We start from the raw sequence: 26,473 nt of genomic DNA, 5'->3' as shown, positions 1-26,473 counted from the left end.
GATCACTGGAAAGTGAAATCTAACAATTTATTAGCCAGTGGCTAACTACAGACATTATTTAGTCACCTAGCGTGAAATTTATTCCCATAAGCGAGTGATTTAGCTGGGTTGCAATGCAGGGGCTTTTGAGCTCCTTAAGAATGTACAGATTAAATTTGTATTTCCTGTTCAAATGTAAGGCACCACGAGCAAGAAGCATCTTCTGAGAGCATTTGGAGCAGATCCAAATCTTAGGAGGCCATCTATCCCTCCAATCGCTCCTTTCATCCATCACCAAGCACTGCACTGCAGAATGCCCTTCTGGGAGCACTCTCCTGATTTCTATCTCACTGTCTCTGACAAACACCCGTCCCTCCCAACCTGCTGCCTCCATTCGGCTGGTTTCTGGCCTCCTTCCAGCAGACAGGGTCTTAATGTGCGATACGCATGCACAAATAATTTAATGGCTACATTAGCGAAGACAAACGAAGTCCAAAACATTTTGGTTGGTTGATCCATCAATGTCCCTCTTTTGCCGGGCACCCACGGGAACAATTAGCCGTTAAATATGTACAAGCTTTGGGAGATAGACAAAAAGAACTGCACTCTGGGAATTCCCAGGGTCATGACAGCAGATAATGTGTGTCAATACATGACCTGTGTGTTAAAATGGAATGAGGTGAAAAGGCAAAGCTGTCTTTCCAAGAAAGACATCTAGAATGACAAAGGGGAAATGGGATGCACATTTATAATGGCATAATATTGGATATTCAATAATTATGCTCATTTTCTCTATGTAAATTTACTCTTAAAAAAAACTAGTGATTTACTATTGCTGTTAAACTATCTAAAATTACATTTATATTATTTTATTAAACATAAAGGGATAGTTGACCCAAACATTTGTATTATGCATTATTTACTCACCCTCATGTCGTTCCAAACCCGTAAGATTCTCGTTCATCTTCGGAACACAAATGAAGATCTTTTTGATGAAATCTGAGAGATTTCTGTCCCTCCGTTGACAGCCTACGCAACTGACACTTTGATGCTTCAAAAAGTTCATAAAGAGATCGTAAAACTAATCCATATGAATTGAGCGGTTAAGTCCAAAATGTTCTGAAGAGACACGAATATGTGTGTGTGTAATGTGTGTGAGTGTGTCTGTAATGTGTGTGTTTTTAATTTCTCTGATCAAAGTTTTTTTTATATATATATAAAAGCCTAAATTCAATCGGTTCCTGATAAAAAATTTAAATAAACGTGGTCAGATGAAACAACAACAAAAAAAAAGCTTTTTGGCAGCAAACACTTAAATTGGGTTTGGTGCACACAGGGATAAAAAAGTACCCCGTTAGTAATGTGTAAAATATAAAATACTCTGCTGTATCTTTAATGCTGTGGGCCTATAATGCTGTGGGCCTAATTTTCTGCCAGAGGTCCTAGACATCTTGTTCAGATACATGGCATCATGGATTCAATCAAATTCCAACCGATAAAAAAATCGAAACCTGACAGCCTGTGCTAGAAATCTTATAATGGGTCATGTTTGGATCTTCCAACAGGACAGTGACTCATAAAACAAACATCAAAATCAAAACAAATATGGGTCACTGAGCACCAAACCAAGCATCTGCAATGGCCATCCCAGTCCCTGACCTGAACACTATAGAAAATTAGTGGGTTGAACTGAAGAGAAGAAGCGCCAACATGAACTTGTGAATCTGAAAGATCTGGAGAGATTCTGTATGGTCTCTGATCTCTTGTCAGGTGTTCTCCAAACTCATCAGGCACTATAGGAAAAGACATAGAGCTGTTATCTTGGAAAAAGGAGGTTGCAAAAAGTATTTAATAAAAGGGGGCAAATAATTCTGACCAGCACTGTGTGTATATATGCATGTATGTGTTCCTTTAAATGTACAGTCGCCATTATGAAACGCTGGCCACACACAACGTTCAACATGGAGAAAATAAATTTTTAGACAATTAAAGTGCGGCAGTGATCCCAAGAGCTGGCACTGAACGGAAGCCAGGAAACACGGGTCAGGAGCCACAAAATAAGCTCTATTATAATAAGGTAAACGAAACCACCATGTTCAGTTCTTCAAAGAAATGGAAGCTGAATGAGCGAGTAGACACCTGTTTTATCAGCAGGATATGCCTGACACAGTCAAACTCAAAACAGCTGGCATTTCATGTCCCACTTTTCCCTTTTTGCCTCAATTACACACAGCCGTGTGCCCAAAATGTCAGACAGGATTAGAGTGGGAAAGGTCAGAGTAGGGACGGGGGTGTGAGAATGAACACTGGTAATTCTCTGATGGAGAACGTCTTCTCTGACTGTGACTCTTCCCCCACAATGTGTCTGTAATAACTCTACCCAGTCCAAGCCTCACAGCCCCACAATGCTCCGCTCTGCCCCATCATACATGGCCATGGCCAAGCATGTCATCGCTGACGCATTTGGACGCAGAGGCAACGCCCTTGACATGATTTTCACAGACAGCAGCGCAGCTCATACAAGCACACAGTAGCTGTCAGTCACCCGTCAGCTGCCATTCAGCTCTGAGCCTGTGATAGGACAAGAAAAAGAGCACTGAGATAGAGAACCGCTTGTGCTGGAATGCATAACGGTGAAACACAGCTAAAAATTTGTGATGTAAAAATGTTAAATTTAGATTTGTTAGATGAGGTCAGAAGCTGTATTTCAGTCATGTGACATTTTTAGGACTTCCCCCACTGTCAAAATCACTCCAGTCTACTGAAATATCCGCTCCCACATCAGCGGATAAATATATCCATATAATGGAAATGCCACCACCTTGTTAAAGGTACAGTATGCGATAACAACGCACGGGCCATGTCACTGGTTAAAATCGCGGATTTCTCTGGAATTAAACATTGTTGGAAACATTTGGGATAATCTAAGTACACAAGTCAACAAAATACATAACATTGTTCTTTGTTCTAGATTGTTTTTGTATATTTTAAAGTGAAATTGAATATATAGTGTCCCTTTAATGTCAAATGTGCACAAAAAAGCAAACAATCCAGCAAACTAATATTAATAACCATATTGTAAGTATGTTGAGCTTCGCTTTTATTATATTGTCAAATCTATATGTATTTTACTTCATATAAAATAAATTGCCAGACAAGAACGTTTCATAATGGCACTCTATTTTCTAACAGCTACAACAAAGATGCAAGACGACGTGATATACAGCGATGTTGTTAATAAATACCTGTTACGTTTTAATGCCTGACCTTGTAATCATGTCACAGATAATTGAGTCATCAGTGTCCCATGTTTAGTGGGTGTTTACTGTTTATGATATACTGATTCCCATCATAAGAAAACTAAGAAAGACTGGAATGAGACACACCCAGAGTAAAGCGAAAGAAGCAGAGAGGGAAAGAGGGAGGAATAGAGAGACAGAGACAGCATAAATATTACGCTGCTGACAGCACCAAGGATGAGAATATCATGTCCAGTCTTATTAAGATAGCCATGCTCCAAGGATGTTTTTACTGTAAACAGCACAGTGAAAAGTGCATCTCAAAAATCTCTAAAGAAGACCTTTAAATCCCAGACAGGCATGTAAATGTAAATTCAACACACTATAGGGATTATTACACGCATAATAGAAATAAAACACGAACAATGTTCCTTCACATTGTGTGCTTTTTATTTCCCTGATGGGACACATTGGTCTTGGTATCGCTTTAGTCCAAGGTTAGGCCAAGATGAAACAACTAGCTTTTAATTCCTCCTCCCTTATGTAACAAAAGCACTAATTCAGCCATGAGTTCATATCTAGGCCACGCAAGTCTGCCTGGCATTACAGGACTGTGAGCATCAGAGTGTGGCGGTGGCCTGTGGTACTGCTGAAGCATGTTTAGCAGATGACCCGGATCAGAGAACCATGAGATGAAGACCTGCCTAATGCCTTAACAGCTTCAGAGACATACAGCTTCATTCTCACACACACACAAGTTTTCAGCATCACATGAACCTTCAGAAAAATCATTCTAATATGCTGATTTGGCGCTCAATAAGCATTTCTTATTACTATCAATGTCGAAAACAGTTGTGCTGGATAATATTTTTGTGTGGAAACCTTGACATTTTTGTTTCAGGATTTATTTTAATGAATATAAAGTTCAAAAAATTCACAGCCATACCGATAAAGAGTCAAATCGCACGGCTATGTGTGTGATATTACGTTTTATACAACAGTTTGACGGCACAAGTGTGTAAATAAATAAGAAACAACAACGGAGTGTCTTTTAAAAACCCTCTTTTGTGCAGAATTTAAATCCACGGATTTAAATCTCAAGTTGACAGTTTAACAGTTGAGCCCAAGCCTCCGTTACTAATTCTAAAACGTCACTTTAGAACTAGCGATGTAGAGTATTATGAGAGAGAGATCGACTAAGCGAGTGTATTGTCTGAATCTAGTTGATACTATATTCATAATCACAAAATCAGTTTGAATGTCCGATAAGGAAAGCAATATCTTTGTGCTTTTAACAGTTAAGGGGATTTCCCATGACAGCGCTAGTCAATGCATTTGTAAGTTGTGTCTTATAAGGTGTTTAAAGTAAAAACAAGCTTGTTTCAGTCCCTTTCAATATAAAAGGCTTTGCTATTGACTCACTCATAAAGACAGTCTTTGCTTTACTGCCCTCTAATACCCTTTCTCAATACCAAAGATATGGCATTATTTATATAAAATATTAACTAAAATAAACAATACCAGCCATTATAAAAGTAGAAGAAGTTATGAAACTTAACTTTGCCCTTAGCCAAACCGATTTGCTCTGGAACAAGTAATAGATTAAAAAAGACCAAAGATTGCCAGTTTGTTATCCCCAAAATGTATTCTTTCTCATGTTTAACCACTATCTATGTAAGAGCATAGCCGCAAATTCCCGAAAGATAAAGCTGTTCTCTGCGGGTACATGAGCGCTGAATGACCACTGTCAGCCTGGAGCGCACATCTCTGAAAACGTCTAAACAAATTGTCAAATAGGCACAGTTTAATTGCATATTTGAGTTCTAAATAACTAAATTCTTGCCTAAAAGCTCTTAAAACTACATTCCGTGACACAACAACATCAGTATTTGTAAAATGATGGTGGTTTGCTCGTCCACCATGACACACGCTGTGAAATCTCCAAGTGTGGGTATCTGCAGGTTTGGAGTAATGGGGATGACGAAAGGTTGGGGCGTGCCGAATGGTAATTATTATTATTATTATTTTTATTACAAAAGTGACCCTGTGAAGCTGCGAAATGCAGATCAAGTGTTGCATGCATTTTACTTCACATGATCCTTCATTTTTCACTGTCCTGCCACACTAACAGAACTCCCCTCTCTGCATATCTACACCTCCCTCCAGTAAATCCACTGGCTTGCCAAATTCATCTCCTCTTCCTGCCCGGCACGCTGCCATCACCTCATGCACGCCTTCCACAGCTCTGCGCCAGCCAGCACTTTCTGAACTTCTTGCCTTCTCTTTCTATTGCTTGCTTTGCAGAAAAACCAGCTCATGCAACACAACAGATCATGGTTATTTATTGTCTGCTCCATGCCTCCATTTCACACTGGTCCCACAGACGGCGGTACACACACTTTAAACACATATCAAAACACAAAACACTTTAGTGTGATTCATAAAGCCAGTGTTTTCTGTACTGGTATCCATTAGCACTGATTTATTTGGGATATTTCATTAAAAAACACTAAAATATGTTACGGAAAAAGGTGTTTTAGTATATTTTGCTCAGTAAAGTGCAAAAAAAAGAAATTGTGAAGCAAAAGGTGGCATAAACAAACAAGCATCAGTAAAGGTTATTCAGTCAATTCAGAATTCCCCTCGACAGTTATACTGCAAATCACCAAAAATCTGTCACTTTATGCCTTTTAAATTGAAAGGTTCAATATTCCTCTGTACAGCCATTCACATGGGGGGGGGGGGGTCTCTCCTGGGCATCACGTGTTAGCAGGGGTGAAGAGAGGTGACGTGTGCATTGAGATTGTTGGTCATTCTGACAGGCCCTATCCTAGTATGTGTTTGTTCAGCTGTTGTCGTAAGCCTCCAATTGTGTTAATCTCTTCCAACAATATTCATACCATCACATTTGCTACGATTCTGATTACGAGCACAATATGTTTGTGTCCAAAGGCAACACCATCCGAGTTCAATAGAATCAGTGACTTGAACAGCAAGATTTAGCTTAAAACAATGAAGTTCTCAAGGGCACAGCCTTATCATGCCGTTTCAAGACCGAATTCAACTAAACCAAAAGTAAAATGAATGAATGTGTGACATTATTCAGGCGGTTTTACTTTCATTGAGCTGGTTTTTATCTAAAGCTGTTCGCAACTTATTGTTTCTGCATTGTGAATTATTTCAGAGCGAAAAGAGGCAGAGGAAATAAAATAAAATGACATAACTTGAAAGATAGTAAAGGCAATCTAAATGTAGAAACAGGGGAAACAAACGTGCAATTAAATATCTAATGTCAATCAATACTGAAATTGATCATGAAATATTACACACACAAAAAATTAAAAATCACAAAAGACCAGGAACATGCATTTTTAAAAAAAAACTCACTGACTTGATTTCACATTGACATTAAAGAAAAACTGGATTTTCTTTCTTTTTTTATCAATGGAACCATTTCCCAGCATCCAACTGTGTAGCTGATAACATTTAAAAAGGAGATCATATCGGCTACATTTTGCGTTCACTTCATGGCCTGTCTGGCACATTGCTCATTTTCTTGTCATTTAACACAAATTGATTTTGTCTAAAGTGATCCAGTCAATATGTTTGCTGTTTCTGTGAGTTCATACATCCCACCTGCACTGAATCAATACTCTACCCATGCACAGAATGAGATGAAATTCATTAAAGTGCAAATGTCCCCTCTGTGTAATTTTCCTCTCTTCCTGCATTTTGCCCATTAGCGAGATGTTGCCGACCGAAGCGGTGCGCGCACAGTTACATGACCATTGACCCTCACTGACATCACAGGGGAGCCCACCGTCCAGTGCGCATACGAAGGAGATGAAGGAAGAAAGAGACGCTCTAATAAAATGCTCGCTGTAGCAGAAAGAAGACCAGCGAATAGCTGACTGCACTCTGATTCAGCTTAATAACTGTAAGGACAGAAACTAAGACAATTAACTTCACACATAATGGCATCAGTGACACACACAGAAGGGAAAATGTGTAATCCTTCAGTTTCCAATGACTCCCTTTACTTTAGGAATGCCTGATCAAACTGACGAGTCATGCGCTGAGTTGGCTCATTCTGACAAACCGAATTGGTTAATAAGGCTTTATCATGAGGGAATTACAGTTCGTCTCAGGCAAAAAGGACACATAAGTTCATTCTGGACATAATATTTAAATTATTTAAATATATACATATTTATTTATATATTTTAATATATACATTATATATTCAAATGTATTTTAATAGAATAATAATTTGAACACTTACATCTTTAGCAAATCTCAAAATAAATATCCATTTTTAAACTGCACAACTTACATGATATGTTGTATCATTGATTTTTCAAACAAAAAAAAAATCATTTATTGAGGCCCAGTAGTTTTGAATTTTAATTTTCTGACCTTTATCGCTTATTGGCCATAACATGAAAATAATTACTGGCCAATCAGTGTCAGCCAGAATTGCTCAATACGTAGTCTATTCACCTGGCTGTCAATCATTAAATGGGGCATGACATGAGAAATCTAATTTGCCTTGATGATCTTTTGACATATAAGAATCATTAAAACATCCTGCAAGTTTCATTACTTAAAATGTCCTGCTCATTATATTTATAAACAAAGCATTTATTTAAATATGCTCCAAATATGGCTCATTTTTATATTGCGGGATCTGTGCCAGACATCGACAGATAAACCGTGTGCTTTTATTTGCTGTTAATGTTGTAAATATTTCAGCAAAGTTTAATTTGCTTCATATTCAGTTTAACAGCATTAAGTTGAAGAGGGTAAACTTCCATTATTCCATTGCATATCCATTTTAGACACTTGCATTATGTTCTTTCTCCATCCGTGGCCGAGCAATAAATGCAAGTCCTTGAATGAGCGCGGATTTGTAGTGTATTTACTAGGACTTCTCAAGTAATATCTATGGTTTGACCCATTTCAAAGGCGGACAAAATAAGAATTTAAAATGGACTGAGTAAAGCTCTCTAGTGCTCACTAACATGCATGCATATGAATCACGGTCACACGCACAGCAATTTTAAGTTCTGCTAATACATTTTTAACAAGGCAGCATCATGAAACGCATACCTGTAGTCTCGCTGTCAGCTATCATTTTTAAGTCTTTCGAAGGACAAAAACATGAACTTTTTATTGGCTCAACATCATCAAGTCAGTTGTCACTTTATTTTCCCGCAAGTCCCTGTAGAGGCTCAAGCGGCCCTGTGCGGTCTTAGCAATTACCAGACAGGAGACTTGCTCTGAACTTCGGTACAACATCATATATTGCGCTGTGATATGATGACGGCATCCAATTTGGCCATACCTCATCTACAGTGAACATGAGAGTCTTGAAGCCAGCAGCATCTGCCCATGAGGAAAAGAATATGGATTGAGTGGGGAGGTCGCACCCCCTGAAGTGACACAGGTTACCATGTCAACGCAAGTGATAGTGAGAGAGTCATTAGAAAGGCGGTCTCAGCGGGTGGCATCTACACCTTCAGCAGATTGACACATTCAACATCACCTCTCATTGAGCTCACTGCATCTCTGCTCAGCTCCACAGAAAATCACTCCAGGTGCAGTGAGAAGAAGCCACAAATGAAGACTCTCTGCAGTGGATACTAGCCAGGGATGGCTATTTTGGTCATTTTGTGCACTGTGCACTTTTGGGTAATGGATACTTTTGGCTTATTTCTAAATATCTAAGGCCCAGTTTCAAAAAACATTGCTGGTGTGTTTCTTGAGATGAAACATTGGCACTGACAAATTTTAAGACGTGTCAGTGCAAGTTGCTTTCAGTTAAAACAACTCAAACATGCATTTTTGTCTGGGACTAGCTTACGCCTTGTGTGAAACTGGGGATAAATGTATGTAAAAACAGGTTAAATAAGCTTGCAGGATAAAATATTCAATATAGTCTGAAAAAAAGAAATAGAACAACCCTTTACATTGAGAGTAAATCACTCGCACATGCGACCAACTTTCCAGAGAGAAGACGAAAGATATATTACTCATTACTTAAATGTATAATTACACTTGAACAAGATCACCTTGAAATAAAGTGTAACCATGAATTCAAAATTAAAAAATTAATAAAAAATAAAAAAATCGGCAACACTTTGCAGTACTGTCATTCATTGATAATTGTGTTAGCTAACAAACTTACAATATTTTTCCAATATTTTTTACAGCAAACAGCATTAATGTTGTTATTTGTTTGCCCATGCACGTTATTTCACAATGCATTAACAAATGTTAACAGTTGAATGAACATTAACTGAGGTTAATAAACTCTGTGGTAGTATTGTTTGTTATTGGTTATGTCATTGTCAACTAATGTTATTAGCTATTGTTAACAAATGAAACCTTATTGTAAAGTGTTACCCAAAAATATCTAATATCGGCCGATAACCAGTACATGCATAATGCAATTCAATGAGATATACACAAACTTTCTGAAATGGAAAAAATATATATATAACATTTACTCCACTTTTTCGGAAAAAATAAATAAACATATTGGTACTAACAGAGCTGTCTGTAAAATTTGGAAGTGACAAAGTGTGGAGATAAACACCAACCGGCTAAGTAGACAGATATTCATGTATGTCCCCTAGCAGATACAAATTGCGAACGCTCATGGGGCTTATGGTTAGCATCCAAACCACATCCAGTCAAGTCACACCATCTCTGGTGTCCTGCAGTGAACCACAAACCAAAGCACAAGTCAGAATGCTGTGGTAAAAACATGATCCACCCCAGGCTCAACAAGAGAGAGAGATGATGAGCGCTATGAGGACACATCTTACACAACACAGTCCTGTGCGTGAGAGTACTCATCTTGTCCCTTTCTCTCTCTCGCTCGCTCTCTCTCTCTGACTTTCTCTCACTCTCTCCTTCAAAACTTAATACAGGAGGCAGAATGTGGTTTCCCAGTAAGTGGGTTATGTGTAGCTTCAAATAGACATAGCCGACAATGGGGAAGACCCAAGTTCATTCTCCCCGCTGTCTTCAAACTTCTCTGCAATGCAAGCATGTCATGGCAACCTATGAGAACACCATTATTACTTCATGAATATAACCAAAGTAATTTAGCTCTCGTCGACACTGGTTCAATTACATGTCTTGTGAAGAGGTAGCTCCCATTGTTTCTGAAACGGCCCCTCCTGACAATGCATTAAAACTCTCCCCTGAACTGCTTCATGCTCACATTTGGCCATAAACGATTCTAGTCTGTTTGTCAAATTTGCACACAGAGCACATGATAGTGATAGCACTAAGGACATACCCTATAGATTTATAATGCCATCACTAGCTAAAAATATTTTTAAATTAATTTTTGAATAGTAGCATTTCAACATATAATGCAGTAAAAAAATAATGATTATACGTAATGGAAAATGTAATGTAATATTCACAGTGATTCACTGAAAATTTGATGTACAACGAACATCCAAATTAACTTTCGGTTCATTACAACTTACAGGGTCCTATCGTACACCCGGCGCAATGCGGCACCAGGCGCGATGCAAATGTTTGTTTGCTAGTTTCAGCCCGACGCAGTTATCATTTTCACGTGGTTGAAATATCATTTTCACTTTGTTGAAATAGCAAGTGAATTTGCGCCCATTTGTGCGCCCATGAGCGTGCTGGTCTGAAAACGAGGTGTTAGTTGGACCGCATTGCGCATTGTTGGACCGTTGCTATTTTGAGGCAACTGAAATAGACTTAGCCATTGACCAACAAAAACCTGGTCTAAAGTCAATGGCACAGTATTTTTTTCATTAGTAATTTTCATCCGTAATATGCGCCTATAGGCGGGTGCACAACGCGTGTACACTCTGCGCAGCAGCACACAAACATGCCAAATATTAAAAATAAAAAGATTACAAAAAGATTATTATTGTGTACATAAAGACGGATAAGGAATCCGGCTTGTCCCATAGATGGTCTGCTCGCGGAATCCGGCTTGTCCCGTAGATGGTTTACAATATATATATATATATATATATGTGTGTGTGTATTGTGTATAATTATTTTGTAAATATAAATACACACATAATGCATGTATATATTTAAGAAAATGTGTTATTTATATATAAAATAGTTCTATTTATATATAATATAAATCATATAAAAATATATGCAGTATATAAATGCAAATATTTCTCAAATATATACATGCATGTATGTGTATTTATATATACAAAATAATTTTACACAATACACACACATATATTATGTAAACAAACTTTTATTTTGGATTTGATTAATCGCGATTAATCGTTTACAGCCCTACCTACAGTCTTCTAATTGGCCCCTTTATTACGACTGTCTTTATCATGTTTATATGATAAATAGGGGTTTAACAATACTTTGATATGGATCGATACATTGATCAAATGACTGACATATAGCCTAGCTACAGCATTTTTTTTTTTTTTTTAAGAGACACCTTTATTTGACACCCTCCACATCTTCACACAATGTCCGTCTATTTATTGCTGGCACCAACGCGTGCATTCTTGTCTAAACTCACCTTTACTCGACAATAAGGTCTGCCTGTTGGCCCACGGAGAGCGAGAAAGATGAAACTGCTGAATTGTCATGAAACTTTATGAAAAAACAAAGAGAAAATCTCTCATTGCTCTTGACTAAATTACTTTTATTACTTTAATATTTTAAATCCATAATCTGGCCTTTGTTCATATGGACATCTGACGGCTAAGTAGGGTTTGGTGTTTTTCAGCAATAGTGCTCAACCAGAAGGATATTGCATTATTGACACTACAATTCCAGTATAACTATTCTTAAAAACTAAGTTCATTGTCACTTTGAAAGTGTGTAGTCCTACTTAAATTATTATGCTGTTTATATTCAGTGGAATAAAATGGTCTTAAAGCGACAATAGTATTGTTTAATCCAATTATTTCTGGGACAATCTACTGCCCAACAAAAAGCAGTTATAGTGACAGGCTTATACCCACACTGCACTACTTTGCAATTAAATGCATTGGCATCACAACATTTCAAGCAAAACGTGTCATTAGTAAACAAAGGTAGAGAAAATGCAAGGTGTCAAGGGCAAGCGGAGGAAAAATAAAACAGAAAGATAGAGCACTCAAGACGCTGTGTCACCATCTCACTTTCACTATCTCATCTCCAGCCCTGTCTAGATTTAGTGCTGTTTTTCTCACTTTGACACTGAGTATATGCCATATGAAAGAAGGGAATGAGAATGGCATGCATATAAAGCGAGAATGGCATGCATTTAAAGCAAGCGTGGAGAAATGCGAATGCGCATTCAAGAGCATCTCCTGAAATTAATTACATCCCACTACAGCCTCATTTACAAAGTGTTATGTCAGGGGTTGACAACATTCTTGACATGAATTTCCGTTTTTTACATTTCCTTGTCACATCTACAAACAAAAAGCAATAAAATCAGACAAAAAATTAATTTGTTAATGTATTTATATAATCAGTTATTTTATTATTATTATAGGCTAGCCTATATGTTTTTTATGATTATTGTTTAAATGTTTCCTCTAAAAAGTTTAGGTCATTTTAAAAACTTGAACTAGCAAACATCTTACATAAGAACATTAGTGCACAAGACAGCATTTCAATTAAAAAATATATGTATATTCAGTTTTATCCAGCATTTAATGATTTATTGAAGTACTACGAGATTCACTACATGTTACAATCGTGAGGACAATCTCAAAGCGTGTCTATGACCAACCTGTACACTTCTCCTATTAACAACCAAGCCAAACAACCAGCATTTCCGCTCAGCCTCAGAGAAGAAATATAATCGCACAAGCTGATAAAAATCCAATCTTTTCCAAACCCCCGCCCCCAGCTGTAAAAGCTCGGAGTGACGTTCTCAGAGAGGGGGTTTAAAACAGCTTTAAAATCACGTTGTGTAAGAACTACAACCTGAGCCGCATGATGAAATCAGAAAGGTTACACCGCCACAGAGAGTCCCTCATTTCATTTTCACAGGCTTTTACCAACACGCCGCACACGCTTTTCTCTCTGTGGAGTGCGGAGCGCCTGTTGACTGATGACCCCCATGAGGGCCACTCATGTGGTGCATAAAAGCACAGGGGCCCCTTAATGGGCATGAGAAGAAGCTCTTCTCAGGGATGGCCGTCATTGACAAAATTACACACGTTTAAAACGGGTAACTGGCAAACAAATAGAAACGAAAGGTACTGGAAATTAATTATCATTCTGCATCAATGGAGATTATTAATCTCAAAATAGTAACAGTAATTATGATCAATTTAACATCTGAAATCAGACATCAATGCTGATCTCACAACTCATATGGTGCATGCAACATGTGTCTAACTGGAACATTACAAAACAAACCAGTGTACATCACAGCAATTCACACAAAAAGACCAAGCCATTTTTACTGCATTTCATCTAAATCACAGGAAATCAACCCTACACTGAACCCAAAAGTGCTCTGATAATGGACATGTTATGATGAGAGGCAGGCCCGGATTGGCTAATCGGGAGCACCGGGAGAATTCCCGGTGGGCCGGTCTGTTTTATTGGCCAGGAGGGCCGGTGTTGTCATGGCACTGGGTTAAATGTTTTCCCTTTTAGGCTCCAGTCACAGCGCAGCCCCACAATTTTTTTATTATTATATTCTCGCAGCCCCACAAAAAATAAAGTCAGTTGTTAGAGATGTGCGGACAAAAAAATTTGAGATACAAAACATGGATAATAGGCGCAAAGGCGGCGCTGAAAAGGCCAGAATAATAAAAAATCTCTAGAAACTCAAGCGGCCAAATAGCCTACGAGTCAGAGCCGTACCCACCATTGAGTTCTCCGATTTTTCTGAGTGTATAACGTTGTGAAATAATTGCCTAATATTAACTCTAATTTGGTGCTGCAATGACTCGCATATCGCGACGATAACCGACCTCATCATCTGAGCTGCTTCAGCGCTCAAACACCGCTCGTCGGCAATGGCAAAATGTTTGAGATGACCGATCAAAGCAAGTGGGATTTATGTTCACAGAAGCGCGAGCCGCGGCCGCGGCCGCGCGCGAGTCCCAACGCAACGCTTCACGAGATAAGATGCAAGTGGCTAAACTAAACAGCTGTTTTACGATAGAAGTTGTAAACAACCGACATAAATAATCAGTTTGCAAAGACTGTGTCAATCAAAGCTCAACTTCGGGAAGGGGAGATTTACAGGTAAAGATAAAGAGACTGAGAGAAGAAGAATGAGAGAAGGAGATGGAGATGAGAGAGGAGAGCAGGTAGAGGAATAGCCTATTGCATACTGTGCCCAGAATGAGAATAACTTTATAACAATGAATTCCTATTTAACACAGATATAGCCTATGTTCTTTGACAATGACAGTGGAATCATAAAATGCCCCCGAACCCCCTAGCCAGATCACTTTTGGGACCTTTGTATTTATAAAACCCTGTGTAGCTACTGCTATTGCACTGAATAGAAAATTATATTTTTTAAAAATACAATGAATTACAAGGCTGTACAAAGCAGTGCACTATTGCAGACTTATATACTGAGGGTTTAATTACATTATTTTAATATAGTCAGTCGGGAACTAAAGTGGGCCGGTCTAAGGCATGAAACTCCAGGGCTGAAAATGAGTCCCACTCCGGCCCTGATGAGAGGGGATTTACTAAATTACACAAAATGATCATTTACAGAATAACATTCTCTGGAATTTCATAATCTCACAAGATTTATGCAGTTAAACCAGGACAGCATTAAAAGAAAGGGAAAGTAACACAAACTAATGCTGCAACTGAACGGAAAAACTGGTGCATTTGTTCTTCTGCACCATTTGTAATGGAACATGTCCTGGCCGACACCGGTGTCTCAAAAGTCACAGACACGTGCAGCATTTTTAGACATCATAGGTGTGTTCTGAGTCAGCTGAATTTGTCCTCTTGAATACTGCACATGCTTATGATTCCCAAAAAGGCTGTCTAATAGGTCCACTGCACTTATGCAGGGATGAGATTAATTTAAAGGGATAGATCATCCCAAGAAATTGTAATTGTTTCATCATTTACTTATGCTGTTCCGAACCTGTATTACTTTTTTTTTTCTTCCTTGGAAACAGAAGAAGATGTCAGGCAGAATTGCACTCCTGTTGACTATTTTTCCATACAGGTTGTCATTTTTGCCTTACATCTTCTGTGCTCCACAGAAGAAAGAAAGTCATAATAGTTTGAAACAACATTAGGGTGAGAAAATGCTGACAGAATTTTCATTTTTAGATTAACTGCCCCTTTAATCACTTAAACGCAACCACAAAACTAAATCAATATCGACCATGTGCTGTCCACTTCAGTGAGTCAATGCAACTGCAGGAGAAAATCATTTAAGATCTATCAACACATAACTAAAGAAGACAAAGTAAAACCTTAAAATTACAATAAAAAACCTATTTAAAAAAAATGAACTTCGACATCATGCATAAATTACTGAACAAGCGCTTAAAAAGAAAAGAACTGTCAAATAAAGTATTACATGTGCACTCCCAGTCTGAATCATTCTGCAGACTGAAGATGCCGAGTATGAACACGCCAGATGCAACGTTAGTGATAAATATGTCACTAAAAAGGTGACTATGTTTTGAATGGTCCCAGACTCCCAGCTCAGAGCATCCTTGACTTCAGACAGGGAGACGCATCCGCACGCGCTGATGTTAAGCAATTTCCCCATCACATTACACATCTGGAATGCAAGCTTGCTGGAATTCAAGTTACACTTACAGGATGGATGTCTAGGCTACATGTTCGGATTTGCACATATATCCAATTTCGCTCGAGGAGAGCACCGTTAATTAAGTTTAAAGAGTGCTTACTCACCTTACAGCTCGCACACAGATGCAGTCAGTCTAGCGTCCTGTCCGAGCTCAGCTCAGCTCAACCCGGGAAGCATGACCGCGCATTCCCAAATTTCCACCAGCGCCATCCAGCGCCGCAGCCAATACATGAAGATCTCGCGATAACGACGTTCTCCACATACGCAATTCTCGCGATAAACGCTTCCCTTTGGATTGAGGACCGATCTGCTACCATCTGCTGGAGCTAGTTGGTATTGTACGTCAGAATGCCATTACGTAACCGATTTTGGTTTTGTGTAGACAAAGAGAGAGAGGCGTGAATTCTGAATAAAGCATCTTAGCGTGTTCGCACTGCAACATTGTGTAATAATCACACAAAAGCAAACACAGTGGCTAATGGTCTATAACTTGCACTTTCTACGAACTGAGTATAAGTAGGACTAATATTAGGTGCATTCCTGTAGCATTTTCAACAAAGTAGGATCAGTGAAAGAAAGTGCTTAACTGTCAGAACATGCTATTTGTCCACTTCAGAAGGACATATTAAACATGATATATTTTATTACATCAAATAGCCTACAATAAATGTTAATTCACACAATAATGGGTAACAGGGTTGTTAGCTATGCTGCAGGTTGTTAGAAACCTACAGAATCTCTAGAATACAATTTGCATCTATGGATGTAGTTACTTCATCCTCTACAGTTAAAGATGGGTGTTAGACAGCAACTTGTCTTTCGAAAATCATATTTCATGTTACAAGAAAAACAGCCTTCTTCCATCTCAGAAACATTGCTAAGCTACTGATCTGTTTCTGATGCAGAAAAGTTAGTTCTTGCATTCATGACCTCTAGATTACTGTAATACATTACTGGCTTTCCTTCATCCTACAATTAGTCCAAAATGAAGCTCCTATAGTTACTAGGCCAAGAAAATATGATCATATAACACCAATTGTATCATCTCTACACTGTTACCTGTTCTGTATAAATTACAAAGTATTACTGCCCTCTAATATAAGACCCTAAATGGTTTAGCTCCTGTGTTACAATACATCATGATCTTTAAGGTCACAAAACTCTGGGCTTTTGGTAGTACATAAGTCCACTAAAGGAGGAAGAGCATTTTCACATTTGGCTCCTATAGCCTTTATAAAAATGTTCGGGGCTCAGACTCGCCTTAGTTTAAATCTAGATTAAAGACGAATCTCTTTAGCCAAGCATTATATAATGCATCTATAACATTATACTAAATCAGATCAAATGCACATGATTATCCTTGCTTAATGTTATGAACAGCTATGCTAATTATTTTTTGCTTCTCTGTTATATCTCCGTATGTCCATCCTGAGGTAACTGAATGTCAGCTTCAGTCTGAATCCAGGCATGAAGACCTCAGATGCTTTAACATCTGTGAAGAGATGCCGCCAACTCCTGCAAGGACTTCAGATGACGCAAAATCTGAATCAACATGCACTAATGCTACAATTTTCTGTATGTCTTAATCATTTGTTAACAAACAAGTATTCATCACTTTAATTATCTAATTTTTTCTTCCTTAAATTATTACATTGTTTAAATTTGTAAATGTTTAGCTATGATTTGTATGTACATTTCTGAAAACACTCTAAATTGTAATGTGGATATTTTTTTTGTAAGGGCTGCTTTGAAGCGAGGTGTATTGTGAAAAGCGCTATACAAATAAATGTGAATTTAATTGAATTGAATTTAGCCTAAATTATGCTGACAATTTAATAGGAGCCATCATCACTTCCTTTAGAGACAAATATAACTTTTAAAAACATGTAGATGTTGCATCTAAAATGTGGGACAGGGCTGAAAATTAACTTCAAATAAGTTGATAATTATAAATATTTTTTCTACTACAAATTTAATAACAGTTTAAAAAACTGTCAAAATATGAAGTTGATTCTAAATGTTAAATACTACAATAGAAAATGAGCAAGAAAGACCAAAAGGTGGCACAGACAAAAAAAAAACACAATTTTAAAGGGTCAGTATAGAATACTTAATCTGTTTTAAACTAGCACTGTTCATGCTTTGATTGGTTTTGTGCATGTATTTTTTTAGATCATATTTTTTTGTGTGTATTGCTTTATTGTTTTATCTATTTTTGAAGTAGTGACATAATTTGAACAGGAGGTGCAGCTGCTAAACAAAGATCAAAAACATTATTAATACAGTACTGACAGATTGCTTCTTTATATAAGAAATCAGACCATATTCTGTTTTAGGGACAAAAGTTTATTTTAATGCTAGGTCATTTTAGGTACTTTATATGTCTATCTTAGTTCATCGCAGTCAAGCATAATGCATAATGTGTCTACCAACTATGAACCAGCAAATCACAACATGCAATGATGTGTTTCCATTGTAAACAGCACACAAAACAATGGGAGAAAAAAGGCAAAGATCATTCCTTTCTCATGCAAATACGAATCAGTTGTTTTTGGATGTGAGTGCATAAGGTCCCTGTTTGCTGGTCTGTGTATCTCTGTACGCATCTGTATTTGGCCTTTGCGTTAAAGCATGTTGCTGTGTATATACACGTCTGTGTTCACATAAGATGGGCAGGTTTCTTAGAGGTCGTCAGTCTCTCCATCAAAGGGGATGTTGTCCAGCTCCATGTGGATGTGGCTGTGCTCCTCATTGCATGTCCAGCCGATCGGAGTGCGGTTGAAAGAAGGCCGGCAGCAAAGGTTAGACTCAGACACTGACTGCGGCTCCTCGTCGGTCGCCTTGATTTCAGGGGCTTCAAAGGTGACAAGACGAGAGGCCTTGTCAAATCCTCCAAAAGGCAGAGCCATTCTTGTGGGCAAGAACAACATGTAGATGGATCAGTTGAATAACAGCTATCAAAAGGTGTATAACAATTTTTTTTTTATAAATGATCAAATATCATAGTACCTATTGAAACTCTTGTACTTGGGAAGATCCTTGTGAACTTGAGGCCCTGGCATTTTCCACCTCATGGTTTCTTTAAGTTCCTTATCATCTTTCATAGCATGTTCCCATGGTGATATGTATGTATTAACATACTCGCGTCTCTTTTCCTTCTCTGCCTCAGCATTTACTTCCTCTGCCATAAGAAGAACAGCAAAACAAAAATCTAACTCCATGGACTTACAAGTTTGCTGTTGAAAAAAAAAATCAATAATGTAACAAGGTGAGATTTACCTTGAGTTGGCTCTGGTTTGGGAGATGGTTCAGGTGGAGCGGTCATCTCACAATCCAGAGAAGGAACCAGGTGGAGGTTTATCTACAAAGGCATGAGGAACAAAAAAGAAGATCATCCTGCTATGCTGTATACTGTACCTTTAAAGTTTCATTAACTGAAAGAGTAGCAATATGTGAATACCGAGTAAATGTGAATTTAATTACACTGTGGTCTCTTTCTTCTCACATAATTTCTTAATACTTCATTTGTTTACATGATAAGCAGTCTATAGTATATTTTTGTAAAACAAGTTCATTCATGTTTATAGAAGACCCCTTGATCTTGATTCAGCGGTCAGGGTTTATTTTGTCATCCAGATCCTATCACACTATAAACCTCTATTTCCTATCAAAGCTATTGCTTTTCTCATGCCTGTTTTGCTGACCAGGTTCTCGTCACTGATGATGAATTGCTCCACCCTTTTCTGTCTCATCTTGAACATTTTGGAGCCCTTGTTCTTCATGAGAGACAGCTCCTCCAACATCACATCTCTAGGGGCCTTGATTTTGGTCCCCAAGTCCAGTTCACTGGCTTCAGCATTCTCATCTTGCTGGTCTGGTCAAGATCAGTGAAGTGGGGAAGGAAAAAGGTAAATTCAGTCAGAATTAACACAATGCCCCTTTTAAATCGGGGGGGGGGGGATTTTGTTCCTGAATTAATCAGTGTTTTTTAGAACAAATTGATTGAATGAGTAATTCAATGACTCTTAAAGGCCGTGGGCCCTATCATACACCCGGCGCAATGCGCAACGTGCATACTCTCTGCTTATTACACACACAGGGATGTGCAGCAGCACACAAACATGCCAAATATTAAAAATAAAAGTGGTTAAGGTCATAAAGATATGGTGGAATCCGGCTTGTCCCATAGATAGTCTGGTCACCCGTTTTAACCTCGCGCACGAGCAGATCCATTTGTGCTCATTTGTGCGAATCCGCCACGGCGCAAGCGCAACTGGCTTGAAGATGAGACTGATTTATTACACGTTACGCCAAAAACACACCAATTACTCATTAAGAGAATAGGGACAACCCTTAGACCATACTCCGGTTGCGCCAACCATTTTTCACCATTTTTCATTTTTCCTTAAACTAGAAAAAGTGGATTCGGACACGCCCTGAGTGAACTCGCGTCGTGCGCTTTAGACCATGCGCTTAAATCGTTAAAATAGGGCCCTATGTCTGCATCTGAAATTGCATACTAACTGTTATTTCTAAGAAGTAATAATTACTTTGTATGTATAGCTTATGACTTTGGAAATACTGCACTTTTCGCTTACTGTTTTCAATTATATAGTAGGGAACTAGACATACTTGGATGCATGGAGTTCACATATTTCATTCCTGAATAAATCCGTGTTTTGAATGAATCGGTTGAATGAATGATTCACTGACTCATGGAACTTGTCGCCACCTATAGCGTATCAATGTAACTTTCAAAAAGAGTGCAAATCCACTGACAATAAATACACAGTCTGTCTAGAACGTGCAAACACTGACAAGCTAAGTGATACAAACAATAAAAATCTAATTTGTTTGTATAAAACTGTTTGTATAAACAGTTTTAACAGAGCATGAGTCACACATACAATATTTGTCCCATGCAATGTGCGTAATATGCATGACAATCTGCTGAAACAGGCTGAAGTTAAATGATATGAAGTTAAGCGGCTTGAAATCTCTGTCGAACAGCTCTTCTTTTTGGCAGTAATTTTGCTGTTAATATATTTGGCTCTGAAACGCTAGCCACAAGAATGTTGTCCTGTAAACAAACTGCCCATTATGAGCACACTGCCAAGCAGATGAAGTGGGAGAATCTAGTACACTAAACAGCCTTCACACGCAGACACACAAACGCAAAGCACCTAATAACTGAGCTGCTCATTAGAGGAGAGCTGTGAAGTCACACAGTTTGACAACGTCTTTGAGATTTAACAATAATTGGCCAGCTACACTGCATAGGCTAACCGCTCATTACACTGGGCTTTATTGTATGATAGAGGCTTTTTTGTGTGTCAAAGCTGGGATGAGTAATTGCATCGCAACAGCTCATTAAACTGTGGGAATTGATAGCCCATGACTCCGAAAAAAAAACAGGAACATTATAACATGCTGTTCTAGTTCAAATGTGACATTTCACTGAATCTAATGATGCATTAAAAACAATTCAAACTGTGACTAGAAAAATTCACAAGCTCCTCATTAAAGTTGGTTGCAATATGTAGCTGTGTGCTTATGCCAAGTGTTCTCTCTTTTTGAGGCTCTACATATACAGTATACCAATAAATTAAGTGTTCTCAGTGGGGATTTACACCGTGAGAAATTTACAGAGAGCCTGGGGGTTGTTTGGCATTTCTGGCTCCGGCTTCTTCATGTTGACACAGGACACCAGTTGAGGGCGTTTGGTAATTAAGTGTGACATTTACAACACTCATCCGGTCATCACAGGATATCACAAGTGTTCAACCAGAATTAAGGTCGGTGTATTTCTACTACATAAGTGACACAAAGAAACACCACTGACCATATTGTGAGATGTTTGAGAAGTCGGTGATGATTTTCGAAGGATTCTTCCTCTTGTTGCTTGGAGCAGGTGTTCCAGAGACAGGCATCACTGCAATCTGAGGTGGGAATTAAATAAACTGAATAAACTGGGGAAGATGAGAAAAGATGCCATGTGCAGTTTCTGATAAATTGAAAGTATGAGTTTAGCATGATCATGCATCCCCCAAAATAATATTATAGGAAATAGATTGATAAAAGAAAAGCATAAACCAAGGTCATATCTGGAATTATGAATGCTCATAGCTCCGTGAATTATAATTATTATTAAACTAAATAATAAAAACACCAGCAACAACATGCCACAAAGGGCCCAAATTCTGAGGGGCTTATTGATGCTCTCTTCACTTCAAAATAGAATAACATACCCATAAAAATAACAATATTATTTACCCTACAAACAAACATAAATGATCTAAAATATATGATATATTATGTGGTCAGGAGGAATATTACGGTAAATCTTAAATTTTCAAACCCCAATGTTTTTTCCCAATCTGTCTTTAACATGTATTAAGAAAATCTTGTGACATTAACAGTAACAGTAACAGTTTGCATGGATATTTAAAATTGTCCGATTAGCACTAATATCCACAACATATAACTACTAAGTATATGTATACGGTCAATTGGTAAAACTTTAAATTCCATAACCGACACCAGTCTCTTGTTGCAAAGAGGGGTATTTTTGTTTTAGCACACTAAATAAATCCACCATGGGTAACTGGTCAGCAAATTCCTCAAATGTCCAACTGAAGCATTGCAATGGTAAGCCCGAGTAGTCTGAATGCCATATTAAACACATTTCTGAGGAGCTGTGAGAAACATTTCTGCATTTGAACGAATAACAAACATAATTCAGTAAGGATCACACAGTTAAATCATTAACAATAACATATAAATAGGAGAGTGTTGGAGTGTTATTTATTTTCCTTTGTGTGTTTATGTACGTAATTAATTTATCATTTTTGTACATATATGTATATGTGAAGAAGATCCAGTGCTATGTCAGTGTTTATTAGATCTATTTGAGTTATGAAAGGCAGCAGGAGGCAGATCTATCTATAGAACCACATATATTTTTACCATTTGCAAACAGTAATAAATCATCTCGGCCTACTCTAACCCCCTCAGTACATGTCTAGATTATGAGCTCATTATAACATTTTATCACCTGCAATTCCCCCCGTTGCAATCAATCAAACATCACAATGATTCCTCTTACCTGAGACCAAAGATTCAATGTTTCAGAAAACAAATCAAATCGCAGTTTGAATCAAAGGTTCCCAAGAGGGCTGTTATACGGTTAATCCAGTTCCTTAGGGTTGGTTTGGATTCCACCAACTACTGCTCTCTTCTACATCCCAGGGAGAGTGAAATCCTATAGCAGTGTTTGGGACAGGAGGTCTTTGGGGAGTGGGGAGGGGGTTTAGTTCAGCACAGGGACAGAGCTGATGGTGAGGAGATACTTTTCTTGCAGATACTTTTAGGTCTAAATATAGAGCAATGTTCAGGGAGGACCTGTAAAAAGATTATGTCCCACTTCTTATTTCAGTCACTTACTTTGGTCATTTACCCTCTGTATTTCTTACAGTAAATATTTGGAACTTTCTGTGTATTGCTAATATTGAGCTGAATATTAGGTGGGATCACATAGCTTTGACTTTCACAAAATTCTAAATTCAAAACAATTCACTAAACACAAAAGTTCTACATTGTGAATCTACTATTTTTCCCCTTTTCTGATTACAATATTTCAGTAACTTTGCAGCATCTTATAGCTATTGTTTACTCTTATTAACAATATTTACTTTACTAGTACCATTTTGTATATTTATTGTAATATTTTATTGTGTATATTGTGTATACAGCCATGAATATGATCATATGTGTAAATCAATTACAGTTTGTTTTTATTTTAATGGGAACTAAATGCTAAAAAACAGACAATTTTATTCTATATATTAGGTGGCTTGTTGATATTCTTCTGAGAGAAGTCTTTTTCGTAGTTCTTACTTTGAGAAGCAGTTGACAGACCTCCATAATGAAGACATATTGCTCCTGAAAAGGAGTCAAGATTATTTACAGTTTGCACTTTACCAGTTTAAAGTATGCACAGTAAACTTTCATAAGGCACGCAGTGAGAGTTCCAGTCAGTCTTCTCAATGTCAAACAGAAAATCAGACCTCTTTCAAAGAAGAACATGTCAACAGAACTTAGCTACTTGCTGTGCTGCTCAACTTATGTGCAACAAATCACAAACCTCAGGATCAAGAAATGCATCTTAATGTGTTTTTTTTTTAACCACGCTATAACAGGATGTGTAGTTGGCCTTAAGACAGGACAAACATTGTTCCCTATCATCCACCAGGCGCAATGCAGCACCAGGCGCAACGCAAGTGTTTTTTGCTAGTTTGAGCCTGACGCAATTATCATTTTCACATCCTGTGCCACATTGTTTATATAGCAAATGCATTTGCGCCCATTTGTGTGCCAATGGGTGTGCTGGTCTGAAAAAGAGGTGTGTTCAGGCGCATTGCTATTTTGAGGCAACTGAAATAGACTGCGAGCCCTATCTTGCACCCAGCGCAAATGACTTTGTACGCCGACGCATGTATCATTCCTATTTTGCACCCGACGCACAGCGGACTTTTCCCTCCACAGACACACGTCTGTAAATTAGGGAATGAACTTGCACTCGGTGGGGGGTGGTTCAGCGAAAAGAGGAGGCGTGTTCTGGCTCAAACGTTCCCTGGTGATATTTTTCAGTTTTAGAAAACAATTCCGCCACAGACCAGGAAAAACCTAGTCTAAAAAAAGTGGCGGTCAGTGGCGCGTTATTCAGATGCTATTTTAAGGGCGCATGCTTGACCATAATGTAGCGTGCGCACAACGCGCATACACTTTGCTTCTCTCATCTACACAGACGCAGCAGTTCATTATTTTTGCAAAGTAGAAGTATGACAGATCAAACTTGTTTGATCAAGAGTGGCAAGACACATATATACATATATATATATAAGGACATCTGACTATGTGGGTTGTCCGTCAAGAACCAGGAAACAAAATTCTGAAGACTGCGAAATCACCTTTAACATCATGTAAGTTGCATGCGCCTGGCAAATTTGGCGTTTTGATAGCAATCCGCCATGGAACAAGCGCGCCTGCTCTTTAAAGGGAATGTGAGATGACGCTCTGGTTGGTTTATTGCACGTTATGCCCAAACCAGTTTGTTAGCTACCTCAGACCCATTTTAGATTTGTGTCAGAGATCCGCCCACAAAGTTAATTGCCTTTCGAAGTTTGATACTTTCGTTTCAGATCGTTAAAATAGGGCCCTGCATCATTAAACTAGCAAAAGTGGATTCAGACACGCTCTAAGCAGGGGCGGACTGGCCATCTGTGTGACCTGCCGGCCCACCAACCGCCACGCACGCAGTCATCACCTGTTTGTTTTCCCTGTTAACGCGGCCGCGGGTAAAAACCGGAAAGAAAATTGTGGGGCTGAGAAGGCGAGCTACATTTTTTTTTTGCGGAATTTTGATACTTAAGCCGCTAATTGTCACAAACTGAAATATTTAGCAGCACAGCCAGCAGCAGCACCTCGCAGTTAAATATTAGCAGAAGTGAAAGAAGTGAGCCAGACAGCTATGCAGCAACATGCCACCAGTGATGAGGGACAGAAAGATGAGCTGGTTCCAGAGGTAGATCCAGAGCAAGTAAGTATGGAACATGAGAGGAGAAAGAGAGTTACTTGCTAGGGATTATGTTAGGAAGTGATATTCAGGTTGCTACATTTTTATTGATTAGGCTACAGTTAAAACAGCTAAACTTCAACATTTTAGCTGTAAAATGCCACATGCAAGAAACATGTTGTGCTTTTACTTTTACATTTTTTTGGTAACGTTAGTTAATGCTTACAAACTTTGAAGATTTTGAATACAGAAGTTACATTTGTAATGGTGTATTTTCATTTTATGTGGTATTATTATTTGTGCAGTAAGATTAATTACTGCATAAATTAATTAAGATTATTAAGTAATAAATTCATTTTAAGACAGCATGGAATAGATTGTATAATATGCTGTTATAACATTATTCATAATATTCCATGCTATCTTGGAATAAAACCTGTTTTGTTTTTTTAAATCCATTCCATCATTTGTTTATTCAAGTTGAGCTTAGACCAAGAGCAGAGAAAGACACCCACTCCAGCTCAACTTTAAATTACTTTAAGCGCCCCCAAGTCAGACAGTCAAAGCCTAGAGGTTTTTTACACAGGACTGCAGTGTGTTGAGACCTCCATTTATATGTAGTAGTCAAGTTAATCTAGAATAATATGCTTTTAACACAACATCTAGTCAACATCAGTGCTATTGCTATAATTTGGATGGTGTAGTATCATGAGCAACAATTAAAGTCTTGTGACACTCATGCCAGGCGTTATTGTTGTTGACGAGTTTCCGCGCGCCGATTGCTTTGGGCCGGGCCTAGTCAAAGTCCAGGGCCGTGTTTTAGTCCCAGTCCGTCCCTGGCTCTAAGTGCACTTGTGCCATGCGCTTTAGACCATGCGCTTAGATCAT

The 26,473-nt window shown here is 38.2% G+C and overlaps 2 protein-coding genes across 11 annotated transcripts in view; both read right to left on the bottom strand.

Annotated features, from left to right (window-relative positions):
• Window positions 1-16,230, bottom strand: part of usp54b (ubiquitin specific peptidase 54b) — a 109,426-nt gene extending 93,196 nt beyond the window's left edge. For all 10 annotated transcript variants that reach the window (XM_079594799.1, XM_079594802.1, XM_079594801.1 and 7 more), the window contains exon 1: window positions 16,116-16,230. The gene's annotated coding sequence lies outside the window, so the exon portion shown is untranslated. The remainder of the gene's footprint in view (window positions 1-16,115) is intronic.
• Window positions 16,231-18,336: 2,106 nt separating this feature from the next.
• myoz1b (myozenin 1b) lies at window positions 18,337-21,981 on the bottom strand. Its single transcript, XM_079594818.1, has 5 exons — window positions 21,854-21,981; window positions 19,716-19,885; window positions 19,291-19,372; window positions 19,021-19,192; window positions 18,337-18,921 (listed from the first exon to the last, which is right to left on the bottom strand). The coding sequence occupies exons 1-5, from the start codon at window positions 21,939-21,941 to the stop codon at window positions 18,693-18,695; spliced, it is 741 nt and encodes a 246-aa protein (XP_079450944.1). The 5' UTR covers window positions 21,942-21,981; the 3' UTR covers window positions 18,337-18,692.
• Between the last annotated feature and the right edge of the window lie 4,492 nt (window positions 21,982-26,473).

The sequence above is a fragment of the Phoxinus phoxinus genome, assembly GCF_949152265.1.
Source record: "Phoxinus phoxinus genome assembly, chromosome: 21".
Classification (NCBI taxonomy): domain Eukaryota; kingdom Metazoa; phylum Chordata; class Actinopteri; order Cypriniformes; family Leuciscidae; genus Phoxinus; species Phoxinus phoxinus.
This window is presented reverse-complemented; position numbering and strand designations above follow the sequence as displayed.